The sequence below is a fragment of the Quercus suber genome, unplaced genomic scaffold (genome assembly GCF_002906115.3).
Source record: "Quercus suber isolate HL8 unplaced genomic scaffold, Cork oak 2.0 scaffold_390, whole genome shotgun sequence".
Classification (NCBI taxonomy): domain Eukaryota; kingdom Viridiplantae; phylum Streptophyta; class Magnoliopsida; order Fagales; family Fagaceae; genus Quercus; species Quercus suber.
In genome coordinates this window covers 373,410-385,807 of record NW_027069842.1, presented here as the reverse complement: position 1 = coordinate 385,807, position 12,398 = coordinate 373,410, and the positions used below count along the sequence as shown (strand labels likewise).

General features: G+C 34.6%; 1 protein-coding gene across 1 annotated transcript; it reads left to right on the top strand.

The window, feature by feature from the left end:
• Positions 1-3,728: 3,728 nt before the first annotated feature.
• LOC112031515 (elongation factor Tu, mitochondrial) lies at positions 3,729-10,725 on the top strand. The gene is made up of 12 exons (XM_024064209.2): positions 3,729-4,054; positions 6,084-6,159; positions 6,306-6,398; positions 6,536-6,610; positions 7,319-7,423; positions 7,509-7,599; positions 7,796-8,001; positions 8,130-8,213; positions 8,450-8,515; positions 8,599-8,661; positions 9,075-9,315; positions 10,290-10,725. Exons 1-12 carry the CDS (start codon positions 3,870-3,872, stop codon positions 10,358-10,360), a joined length of 1,356 nt encoding a protein of 451 aa, XP_023919977.1. The 5' UTR covers positions 3,729-3,869; the 3' UTR covers positions 10,361-10,725.
• The last annotated feature ends 1,673 nt before the right edge of the window (positions 10,726-12,398 follow it).

The window sequence follows — 12,398 nt, the reverse complement described above, 5'->3', positions numbered from 1 at the left end:
CAAACGTTACAAGGCCAGATTAGTTGTTAAAGGGTTCCAGCAGAAGGAAGGCATTGACTACACAGAGATATTTTCTCCAGTTGTGAAGATGTCAACAATTAGACTAGTGCTGGGAATGGTGGCTGCAGAAAATTTACATCTTGAGCAGTTAGATGTGAAGACGGCATTCCTTCATGGTGACTTGGAGAAAGACCTTTACATGATTCAGCCAGAAGGGTTCATTGTTCAGAGGACAAGAGAATCTAGTCTGCAAACTGAGAAAGAGCTTGTATGGCCTAAAACAAGCTCCTAGACAGTGGTACAAGAAATTTGACAATTTTATGCATATAAATTGGGTTCAAGAGATGTGAAGTGATCATTTTGCTATGTTAAGTTTTTTGACAATTCTTACATCATATTACTGTTGTATGTGGATGATATGCTTATTGCAGGTCTTGCATTGAGGAGATTAATAATCTGAAGAAGCAATTGTTAAAACAGTTTGCAATGAAAGATTTGAGCTGCAAAGCAAATCCTTGGTATGAGAATCATTAGAGACAAGCTAATGGTACCTTGAAACTTTCACAGTCAGAGTATGTGAAGAAAGTTCTCAGCAGTTCAACATGAATGAAGCTAAACCAATGAGCACACCCTTGGGTAGTCATTTCAAATTAAGCAAAGAACAGTCACCGAAGACAGAAGAAGAAAGGGAACATATGAGAAGGTGCCCTATGCCTCAGCTATTGCAGCTTATTATGCTATGGTGTGTACAAGGCCAGACATTGCCATGCAATGGAGTTGTGAGAGATTCATGAGTAGGCCTGAAAGCAGATTGGGAGGCAGTCAAGTGGATTCTTAGATATCTGAAGGGTTCATCAGATACATGTCTTTGCTTCACAGGTGCAAGTTTGAAACTGCAGGGTTATGTAGATGCTGATTTTGCTGGCATATTGATAGTAGAAAGAGTACTACTGGGTTTGTATTTATTCTGAGTGATACAGCTATATCATGGGCTTCAAATCTGCAAAAAATTGTTACTTTGTCTACTACATAAGCTAAGTATGTTGCAGCAACTGAAACTGGAAAGGAGATGATTTGGCTACATGGTTTCTTAGATGAATTGGGTAAGAAGCAGGAGATGGGCATTCTACACAGTGACAGTCAGAGTGCAATTTTTCTTGCTAAAAATTCTGCTTTTCATTCAAAGTTAAAACATATACAGACAAAATACCACTTTATCCGGTACCTTATTGAAGATAAGCAGGTAATACTTGAAAAGATATGTGGATCTAAGAACCCGATAGACATGTTGACTAAGAGTATCACTATTGAGAAGCTAAAGCTGTGTGCAGCTTTAGTTGGCCTTCTAGCTTGAGGACAGGATGATGAGTTGCAGGGATGAGGGATTGCTTTTGGAGGATAGTAGCTGATGTTGGTGATTGAACTAGTCTCCAAATGGGAGATTTGTTGGGCTTTGTGGAGTCTAGTTTATGTTTGATCTGGTTGACGACCTAACCCGACCCGAATAATGTTGCGTGATTTTTAATGGAAGATTTTCTGAGGCTTAGTCCATGGGCTACGGCTTTTTTGGCCGTTTTGTAGCCCATTGTAATCTTGTGCGTAGGATATAAAAGCCGCTTTTGTGATTAGGGTTTGTTATTGTTGTGTGTTTTGAGAGGAGAGAGAGAAAAAAAAAAAACATGTAGCCGCACTTGTATTTTTTCCTGATAATAGTGAAATCCCTGCAACTCTTGGACGAGGCAAATTCCCGAACCACGTAAATACTTTCTTGTGTGTGTGATTAATTTTTCTTTGATATGTTGTTTTCTCTATTTTTTTTTTTTTTTTGTTTCTCACTGGTTGGAATTTCGGTTGAATTCCCAACAAAATGGGTGTCTTGCAAGTTGAACTTTTCTTTTGTTTGGTATCTTGTTTCAGGTCAAATGGTTGGATATTCTACACGACACAAATCTAATGTGCTATTTAAACTTTAAACTAGAGTAGACTATAAGAAAAAAAGAAGTGTATATTATAAAGTATATAACATAGTTTTTTGAAGTTTTTGATACTTTATTTTAATCAAAATAGTATTATAATTTAATAAATTCTGATAATAAAGTTTCATGTAAAGTAAACTATGTTAATAATTTTACAAAATTTAAATTAATTTTGCCATTATGATATCAATTTATATATTTCTTTAAAATTAGCAAAATAATGTTATAATTCTCAATTTATATGATCATGTGTCACCACGTCGCTCTTCTTACCTCTTCTTTCCCCCTCTTTTACCCTTTATTCATCTCTTATTAAAAATAAAAATAAAAAAAACTCTTTTATTCCTACCTCCTTCCAAACTTACTATTATTATTATTATTATTATTATTTTTAAAAATACAAGATAGAATTTCTACTCTAATCTAATTTAAGTGTATATGTGTGTGAAACTCCCTCCTCGAAGGTTAAACCTCGACTTTTGCCCCCCACACCTCATAAGCATAGTTTTTTAAACCTGGACCAGACCGGCCGGTTAGACCGGGTTAACAGTGAACCAATAATAATTCGGTTTTTTAACTATGAGAACCGAGTATACATGAATTTTGAGAGAACTAGACGAACCGGGATTCAACCTGAAAAACCGTTTGAACCGCAGGGCAGTTCAACTGGGTCATGGAATAGAACTTATTTGGAAAAATTAAAAAAAAATGCGCTTACCAAGCTCCAAACCTGAGTTCTCTCACCTTGTAAGCACCAAGACTGAAGCCATGAACAACAAACCAAGTGCCATTCTTGGGAGCTAATATGCAGTATTATTAAATTTATATTAAGTTTACATGATTTATAGTTTCTAAACTTCCATGTCATCTTTCTCAACATATTAAATATTACTAAATTTTTTTTTCATTGCTAAATTAAATTTTTATTTAAGAATAATACCTATGCAATTTATGAATTTATTTAAAAGTTGTTTTTAGTTAATTGAAATGATTTCTCTTGAAGGATTATTATAAAATTTCTTTTTATGCTTATTTATGTTGTACTATTTTTTATTAACCTTATAATGTACCATTTTATGTTAACCTTATAATATCATGAAAATTTCATTGAAATTTTGTTTCAATTTTTAAGATATTTTTAGTAAATTTTGCTAATATTGACAAATTTAATATATTTATTTATATTTAAATAATTATTAAATTAATTATGACGTCATCACGGTTTAACATCAGTTCAATATCGGTTCGACTTTAAAAACTTTGAACCCCTCTCTTTTACGGTTCAATGAATGGTTTGGGTGTGAAAACCATACTCACAAGCATTTATAATTGTGGAGTAATCACTGCACCAAGACTGTGCGGTGGTAACATACTTTTAATTTGTTATTTCTTAAAACCCTACACTTTCATTTATTACATCCCTAAATTATTGGGTTTAAAATAAATTTTTCAATAAGAATCTTATATCTCAATTGATAATGGGTTGGGCTTAGACGGGCTGGTTATAACAAAATATAAACCCATACAATCAAATTATAGGATTTAAAAAAAAAATATCCTCATTAAAAATCTTATAACTCAATTAACCCATTTTGATTTTTGATGTTTCCAACAGTGGGGGGAAAAAAAAATTCCCCCAATCTTTTATTTATTTTTGTCGAAGTTGCTAAGAAAATAATGGGCTGGGCTCTAATGGGCCCGGGGCAGCAACAAAAACCGAACCCAAACACCGCCAAATCTAAAACCCTCGAAACCCATCATCAAAGACAACCCTTAAACCCTTACGCCTCTCTCACACACTCTCTCACTCTCAGTTCTTATGAAGCTCGTCATTTCCTGACCAAGTTACTAGGTCTAGGGCTTTTGCGTTTTTTCTTCGATTCTCTTTCAAAAATGGCTTCGGTGGCTCTCAGAAACCCTAGTTCCAAGCGCCTCTTCCTCCTCCCTCCTTACTCCTCCCAAATCTACTACTCCTGCTGTAGAGGGTCGGCACTTTCTCTCTCCGATTCGGTCTCCGGTAATGACAGAGTTTCCGGCCACTCTTCGTTTTGGAGATCCATGGCCACCTTCACCCGAACGTAAGTTCCCTATCCATTGATTAGCGAAATGGGTTTCTAGTGATTCAATGTAGTTTTGACTTTGAGATTTCGATGGCTTTGTGCGTTAAATTGATTAGTAAAGTTATGACTTTGAGATTTTTAGGGCATATTTTTGGTGGTATAAACGAAGTTCCCTTTAAACTTTAATAGTTTCTGGAAAGCAGTAATGTATGTGTGTATGAACTTATACGTTAATAGAAGTAGTAAAGAATGACACCTCAATTAATGAAGTGGCATAGGGACTAAGGCTTTGTTGTTGATTGTTGCTGATGGTTATGGTGACAACGATGATGATGTATAATGGGGTATACATTTGTTTCTGCATTTGAATTGATGCGATTAAGATCTAATAGTAGCGTTGCAAAGTTATGGTTTAAAAGAAAATAGTAGCATTGGAAAGTTGGAACAATACTCTAGGTGTTAATTGTTTTGGAAATGGTGGTCAGCAAAGTGTTTTAGTAAGTGAATGTTTAGGGCATATTTAGTGTTATGATGAAAAAATATCCTTTTTTTTGGTCCTTTTTGAAAGCAGTTAATGTAGGGTTTTGGTGGCAGTAGTGTTCTAAAAGAAAAATGAAATCGTTATTTCTTTATTTTATCAAATAATGAACTGACACCCATTTTCTGGAAACACAATGATAAACTACTTGTTACCCTAAAAGTTGATGTGGTTAGGAACTAGTGAATTTTCATCTTTATTATAATACTCTCGCCCATGTTTGGGTCTAAATTCCCCCTTGACAATTGGGGGGCTCAACCAAGGTAGTCAACAGCAAAAGGCCACCTTAATGCTCCAAGGCCTTGTATTGCCTGAGGCTCTGAGGCATGAGGTGACAAAAAGGTGCTAGCCCGATTAAAGTGAGGCACCAAATTCTAAATACAGTTATGATACATATAGAACTTAAATCATTCGTACCTAATGTATTGAAATATTATAATCAAGTGTTTGTAAAATGTGTTACATGAAGAAATTAGGTCTATTAATTGATTTCAAAGTAGCCTTAACATGGTTTAGGCTCTTAATTATCTAACAATAGGCTTTACAACTATCGTCTATAATTTAATTAATCTTACAATAAGTTTTACATATTTCTGTAAATTAATTAATCAAACAATGGGTTCTGTAACAAGCTTATGTAAATTAATAATATAATAATAGGTTTTACAACAAGCTTCTATATATACATAAACCTATGGCTCTTGACTTAGTTCCTTTTTCATGGCTTAAGGCAGTTGCCTTGCTTGCCTAGGCTCTAAGGCAACGCCTCACTAAATTTAAATTTTAAAAATGGGAGGTGAACAATGTTCGCAATAATAAATTAGCAGTTGTTCTAAAAGCTTAAATGTTTGGTATATGGTAAATAACAATTGAACCATTATTCTAACACACAAAATGGTGGTTTTTGGTGTTTCTGCTTTAGATTTGCATAGAAGAAAGTCAGAGTTATTTTATCACTGTAATTACTTTTACATGTTTTTGGTTACAGTGTCTTAGGCTTGAAAACCATGCATTCAATTATGTATATCGGGTTCTCCGTTTTTTAACCTATCTTTGAATCAAAACACTGCAAGTTTACATTAAATTTATATCCCTATTCCTAATAGATTGACCCAAAAATAGCTTACCCAAATTATAAGTCCCATGGATCTACAATTGTAGAATTTACACCTTCCGAATTTTTATTTGTTTGGCATCCACTGTTTTAGAATAGGTCTGAGTCAAATAGAAATGATTTGAAGCACTTATTTTTATACTATTTCAAAAAGACAAGGTCTCATGTAATGTATAGGATTTTCCAATCCTAGCGGGAAAAGGAGGTTGGGACCTTTAGAATTAGGAAAATAACTTATAATCTGATATTTGTAACTAAATATATACAATTTGACAATTTACAACAGGCAATGTTGTTGCATGTGCATTCATAGTGTGGATTCTTGTGTTGTCAAGCCATTATTAGGGGAGGTTTTGTTTTGGATTCTTATTTGTTTGAAATTATTTTGCTGGCAGGAAGCCTCACGTGAACGTGGGAACTATTGGCCATGTTGATCATGGGAAGACTACTCTGACTGCAGCTATTACGAAGGTCTGGTTGTTTTTTAATTTGGTTGCTTTTGAATGTGGATTTTATTATTTTGCCCAGTTTTAATCTGGTTTCTTAACTGAAAGCTGGACTAAAATAATGAATAATTTAGTATGAAATACGAAATGTTTCATGTGATGTTTCTCTAGGTGCTAGCGGAAGAAGGAAAAGCTAAGGCTATTGCCTTTGATGAAATTGACAAGGCCCCAGAAGAGAAAAAGAGAGGAATTACAATTGCAACGGTTGGAATACTCATTTTTTTTGTTTCATTTGTGCTTACTCTTTTTGCTGCAGCTGTGCCTTCCCATTTTGCTTCTTTTACCAAATTCATCTTCTCAAAATAACATCTGCTTACCTCAAGATTAATCTGATTTTGCAGGCACATGTGGAGTATGAAACTGCTAAGAGACACTATGCACATGTAGACTGTCCAGGACATGCAGATTATGTTAAGGTAAGCTGTACAACTCTTTTGGTTTTATGAAGAAGTAATTTAATCCATTTGAAAATTTTGTAGCATTACCATGCTAGGACCAACCAATAGAAGCGATTGTCAGAAAGATTAACCCTTCATTAATGGACTACAGTTTTATGCATTTTATCTGAATCTTTATAGACTTAGTCTTGTTTCATGAACTTGTATGAGTTTTCAATTTTGGACATATTGGTGCACCTTTATGACTACGTAAATAATCACATATTTTGTAGCATTACCATGCTAGGACCAACCAATAGAAGTGGTTGTCAGAAAGATTAACCCTTCATTAACAGACTACACTTTTATGCATTTTATCTGAATCTCTATAGACTTAGTCTTGTTTCATGAACTTGTATGAGTGTTCAATTTTGGACATATTAATGCACCTTTATGACTACGTAAATAATCACATATTGGTTTTTATATCCATGCAAAAATTAGGTGAAAAAAATACTTAGATAGGCTTGTAATTTGACCTCACTTTTGTTGACTTGCATCTCTTTGAAGGTATACACTTTGAACGTCAACTGTCCTTATTTAATCATCTTACTTTACCTAATAAACCAAGTTCTGTTACTAAAAAAGGATATTTTCAAGTTAATTTATTTATGAAGTTTGTAATTTTTTTCATTTCTCTTCATCTAAACTTTTGTATGCCCTCATGCACCTATTCATGTTTTGCAGAACATGATTACTGGTGCTGCACAAATGGATGGGGGTATTCTTGTTGTATCTGCCCCCGATGGACCCATGCCACAGACCAAGGAGCATATTCTGCTTGCACGCCAGGTGGGTGCCCTGCTAAGAGTGGCTTGTAAATTTTATCTATGCTTTTGAAGTTAACTGTATGAGGATTTTTAATGTATTTCTACAGGTTGGTGTGCCATCACTTGTGTGTTTTCTAAATAAAGTTGATGCCATTGATGATCCTGAGTTGTTGGAGATTGTGGAAATGGAGCTGCGTGGTAGAGTGTCTTTTTAAGATTTTTGTTTCACACACACACACACACACACACACGCACTGTACATGCACTTGTGCACACGTGCGCGTGCACGCGCGCGCACACACACATACACACACACATATATATATATATATATATAATCATTTTAGTTAGTTTGACTGTACAAGTATTTTACATTAGCTTATGCATTTGGCAGAGCTTCTCAGCTTCTACAAGTTTCCTGGGGATGAGATCCCTATCGTTCGGGGTTCGGCTTTGGCTGCTTTAAATGGTACAAATGAAGAGATAGGCAAAAAGGCTATCTTAAAATTAATGGATGCTGTGGACGAATACATTCCTGACCCAGTACGCCAGCTTGATAAGCCTTTCCTTATGCCTATTGAAGATGTATTCTCAATTCAGGTAAAAAAATATCCATTCATCAGTAATTGCTAGCATTTCTTTGTGAAAGTGAATTGCATGCTTTTTTTTTTTTTGGTAGAAATTATCTGCTCCCTTTAAACTCTTGATTTTGTTGTTGTTTGTTTAAGGGTCGTGGAACTGTTGCCACTGGTCGTGTTGAACAAGGAACTATCAAAGTTGGTGAGGAAGTTGAGGTTTTGGGGTTAAGGCAGGTAAGCTTGAGAATCATGTATTCTTTTTCTTATTTCTGTGAAAAATCCTCGGGCATTCCCTTGTAATAAATTAATTAGTCTGTCATTACTGATAGGCTGTGTGCCTGTGTCTCCTTTAAGCTTAGATTGGATTTGACATTTAGTAGAAGGTCTGCTTCAGATCTTTGTAGTCAATCCATACTTGGAAATCTGGTTTAAATATTGAGTGTATTTTTTTTCAATCCTATTCAATGCAGGGAGGTCCTTTGAAAACTACGGTCACTGGTGTTGAAATGTTTAAAAAAATATTGGACAATGGGCAAGTAAGTGATTGATAACACTTTCAGCTAGAATGGCTCTTGCACAGATGATATTAAAATACTGATGAGTTTGTAAATGTTATTAGGCTGGTGACAATGTGGGTCTTCTTCTTCGTGGTCTAAAACGTGAAGAAATCCAGCGTGGTCAAGTAAGTAGAAGATATCAAGCGCTAGAAAACTTTGATTGATGGACCCTGTAGCATAATGCAGAATTCATATGTTGCTTAAATAAGATGTTATTTAGACGTGAAAAACGAACTCTTTTACCGATTTTGGTAAAATTTTCCAATTTATTGTGTGAAACTTAGTTTAATTACTTTCTGCCTCAAATTTATGCTGCATCTAAAGTTCTATACAGAGTACTCTTAGTGCACTTGCTCAGACACTTATAAATAGCAGTAATTATGTGCTTCGTCAGACAAGATTTGATCAATGGTGCCTGTGACAAATCCAACTTGTGATAGGTTAATTTGAATTATGAAATCACACTGAGCAATGGCATTAAATGGTGAAGATGCATTTTGTAAGAATTGCTTTACTATCTTACCGATTTATTGTATAGGTAATTGCCAAGCCAGGTTCTATTAAGACATCCACGAAATTTGAGGCTGAGATATATGTACTTACAAAGGATGAAGGTGGACGCCATACTGCCTTCTTTTCAAATTACAGGCCTCAGTTTTATATGAGGACTGCAGATATAACTGGAAAAGTAGAATTGCCTGAAAATGTTAAGATGGTTATGCCTGGGGACAATGTGACTGCAGTTTTTGAGCTGATTTCACCTGTTCCGCTTGAATCAGGTATGTCTAGTTTAATTCCGTTTTAGAATAATTAAATTAAAGGAGTTGTATGTTGATCTCTTAGGCCGTAAAACAAAAGAACCATAATTTTTTTCTGCCCGAGTGTTGTGCTCTGATATTTGTTGTGTATATCACTGTGAGATATATGAGTAAGCTTAAATTTTCATGCATTATATTTTGTTCTTGTGTGCCTACTGGAGTATCTGTGAATTAGGCAGGCACCATTAAGTTTTTCAACACACATTGGTTTGCTTGCTTCTACATTACATCAATTCTGGTCATTAAGTGATGCATTTCTGTCATTTCTTTCCATTAGTAAGCACTCCCTTTTTTACATGTTAGAAATTTCATCATATATGGGGGCTATCCATGTAGGTTGTCTTTACACCATATTACTTTCATGTCTTGTTGTCTCATTTGTTTATAGCTATTTAGGATTTGAATCTGATACTGAATTAAATTCATAAAACAGAAAAAGGATTTTCCTTGCCAATTATGTGACAGCCTTTTAATTAAATTATAAAATAATTAAATAGCTAATTTATTTATTTAAGATTTACCTGACATGATAAAAGAAATAACTTGTGGTGCAACTGTGCAATTGTTGAACTTTCTGTTATTGTCTCTGTTCTATCCGTGTGAATTTGTGTTATGATGGGAATACATGCATTTATTTATACATGGAAATGGATGTTCTCAGTAGCATAAAGCTAAGTATTTTACTTGACCATGTTTCCGCATTTTGTGCTTAGTTTGACTTGGGGGATTGTGTATTTTCTGAAAATTGTCGTTTCAAAATTTGTTTCTCCTGATATTTTGTATTTTCTTTCGTCTTTCATAATACTTGTGGCATAGATGTTGGGTAGTGCACCCAACATGTTGCGGATATGTGCCCCCATCATGACCTACATGTTGAGTCAGAAATAATTGTAAATAAGAACTCCTTAATGTATTTCTTGTTTTAAATCAAACAGGACAAAGATTTGCTTTGAGGGAGGGAGGTAGAACGGTTGGTGCAGGTGTAGTTTCAAAAGTACTGAGCTAAGTTGCACTACTTGATTCTTCAGCATTTTAGTCTGTTCGTTTGCAGAGTGGAAAGGAAGACCTTACTGTTATCCTTTGGATTTGGATACATGCCATGTGGTTATAACATTTATAGTCCGCACTTGATGAAATGTTTTCTCTAGGCAGAACAAGAGAGATTGTCAATGGTATGAAATTTGAGTAAATTAAAAGAAAGTTGATCTTCATTGGTACTTTTTGCAGCGCACAATGGTCAGCATGATCTTGATAGCTGTTGAAACATTTATGTCCATGTGTTATTAGAAATAATCAGTTAATAATTGTTGGATTATTATGTTGTACTTCAGTCAGGGGATCACTACATAAAAGTTTTGTCATTTTGAAGCATTGCTTATGTTTTTATTTATAGGCATGGGATTTTGCCCAACATAAAAGCAACGCAGGATGAATTTTGTAACACCAACTTTTCTGGCTAGCCGTTTTTTTTTTTTTTTTTTTTTTTTTTTTGGTATTTTTCCTTCTAGCTTCCAATACATTGTTCAATTAGTTCATTATTGGGGGATGCATGCACAAAAATGTATATATCATAATTGAGGAATGAAATAGGGTACCTACTCCTATACACAAGAATAATACCATTTGTTTATGCTTACTACTTTGTGTAACATAGAAAAGAAAGGGGTATATTTAGGACTTATAAAATCAACAACATTAAATATCACATTCAAAGCCAAATTGAGTCGAATGAAATTCTTACTTCGAATTTAAATTAGTAAATCAAAACATAACCAAGGCAAATTTGGTTTGATGGAGAGGATCTAGTGGGTCTCGCTTTTTACCATTGTGCAAGCAAAAGATAAATGGAAATGACTCAATGCATTTCACTCGCTGTATCGCGTAACTCAAATTATTATCATTCATGAATACATATCATTCTCTCATAAATCATTTAAAACCGTAACGCTCCTAAATTAGATCGGGTGGGTGGATCCAAACCGAAACAAACACAAAACTATGCTCCAAGTAGCCTAAGATCAACATCTAGATGGTTCATCCATGTCTCCAGGGCAAGGTATCATTAATATAGTGGATTCATTGCATGCAAGGAAGCATGGGCACATCTGTATTAGATACAAAGAAGCATGGGCACAGCCGCACAGCCTAACATCTAGATGGTTTTATTCCATGTACAGATGTACTAATTAGTAAGTTGTTGACTCTGAATAAAAAATTATTGACTAATTTTTTTTTTAAAGGAGACTTTCATTTTTATTGAAGAATTGTTACATCTACAATATTTCCACAAAACTTTTATCAACGTCTAGATAGTTATTCCATGTCTCTAGGGCAAGGTGTCATTAATATAGTGGATTCATTGCATACAAGGAAGCATGGGCACAGCCTAACATCTAGATGGTTTAATTCCGTGTACAGATGTACTAATTAGTAAGTTGTTGACTCTAAATAAAAAATTACTGACTATTTTTTTTTTTTTAAAGGAGACTTTTATTTTTATTGGAGAATTGTTACATCTACAATATTTTCACAACACTTTTATCATAAATATTAGGTAGTAACATCTTAGGTAGTAAATTGTTATGGTTTGTAAGGGCCTTTTTATGTACTGTGCGTTGGGCTGCCTCTTGCGATAATGGGCCCGAGTATTCTGAGTAGGAGAGTTGAGACCGGTCCAACTGTAACTCAATTTGGGCCGGCTTGTGCACAAACTAGGCCTCGTCTGCAAGGAATGTACTTATAGCAGGCAGAACTGTTTTAAATGAGTTACGAGAGGCAGATATAATAACAATAATAAAAAATAAATAAAAAAAGAATAGAATACAATGACCTTTTCTTAATGGAAAATGACCAAGTAATCCCTATTTATGACAATCTTAGTGATAACAATGGCTTTTGCAAAAGGAAATAAAGGAGTTAGTGACAATATGAGTTAGTCAAGAATAAATATCAAGTCAAGTTTGGTCCGTAGAGGCAAAGACCAAAGAGGAAAAATGCTTCCTTTCAATGCAACTAATCTCCCAAGAAAGATCCTGCCGTGGGGA

Bases quoted from the DNA above. Each gene is read 5' to 3' on its own strand.
- LOC112031515 (XM_024064209.2), top strand. From the start codon at position 3,870: ATGGCTTCGGTGGCTCTCAGAAACCCTAGTTCCAAGCGCCTCTTCCTC. The intron at 8,002-8,129 runs GTAAAAAAATAT...TGTTTGTTTAAG, and splicing joins AAGATGTATTCTCAATTCAG to GGTCGTGGAACTGTTGCCAC. The intron at 9,316-10,289 runs GTATGTCTAGTT...TAAATCAAACAG, and splicing joins ACCTGTTCCGCTTGAATCAG to GACAAAGATTTGCTTTGAGG.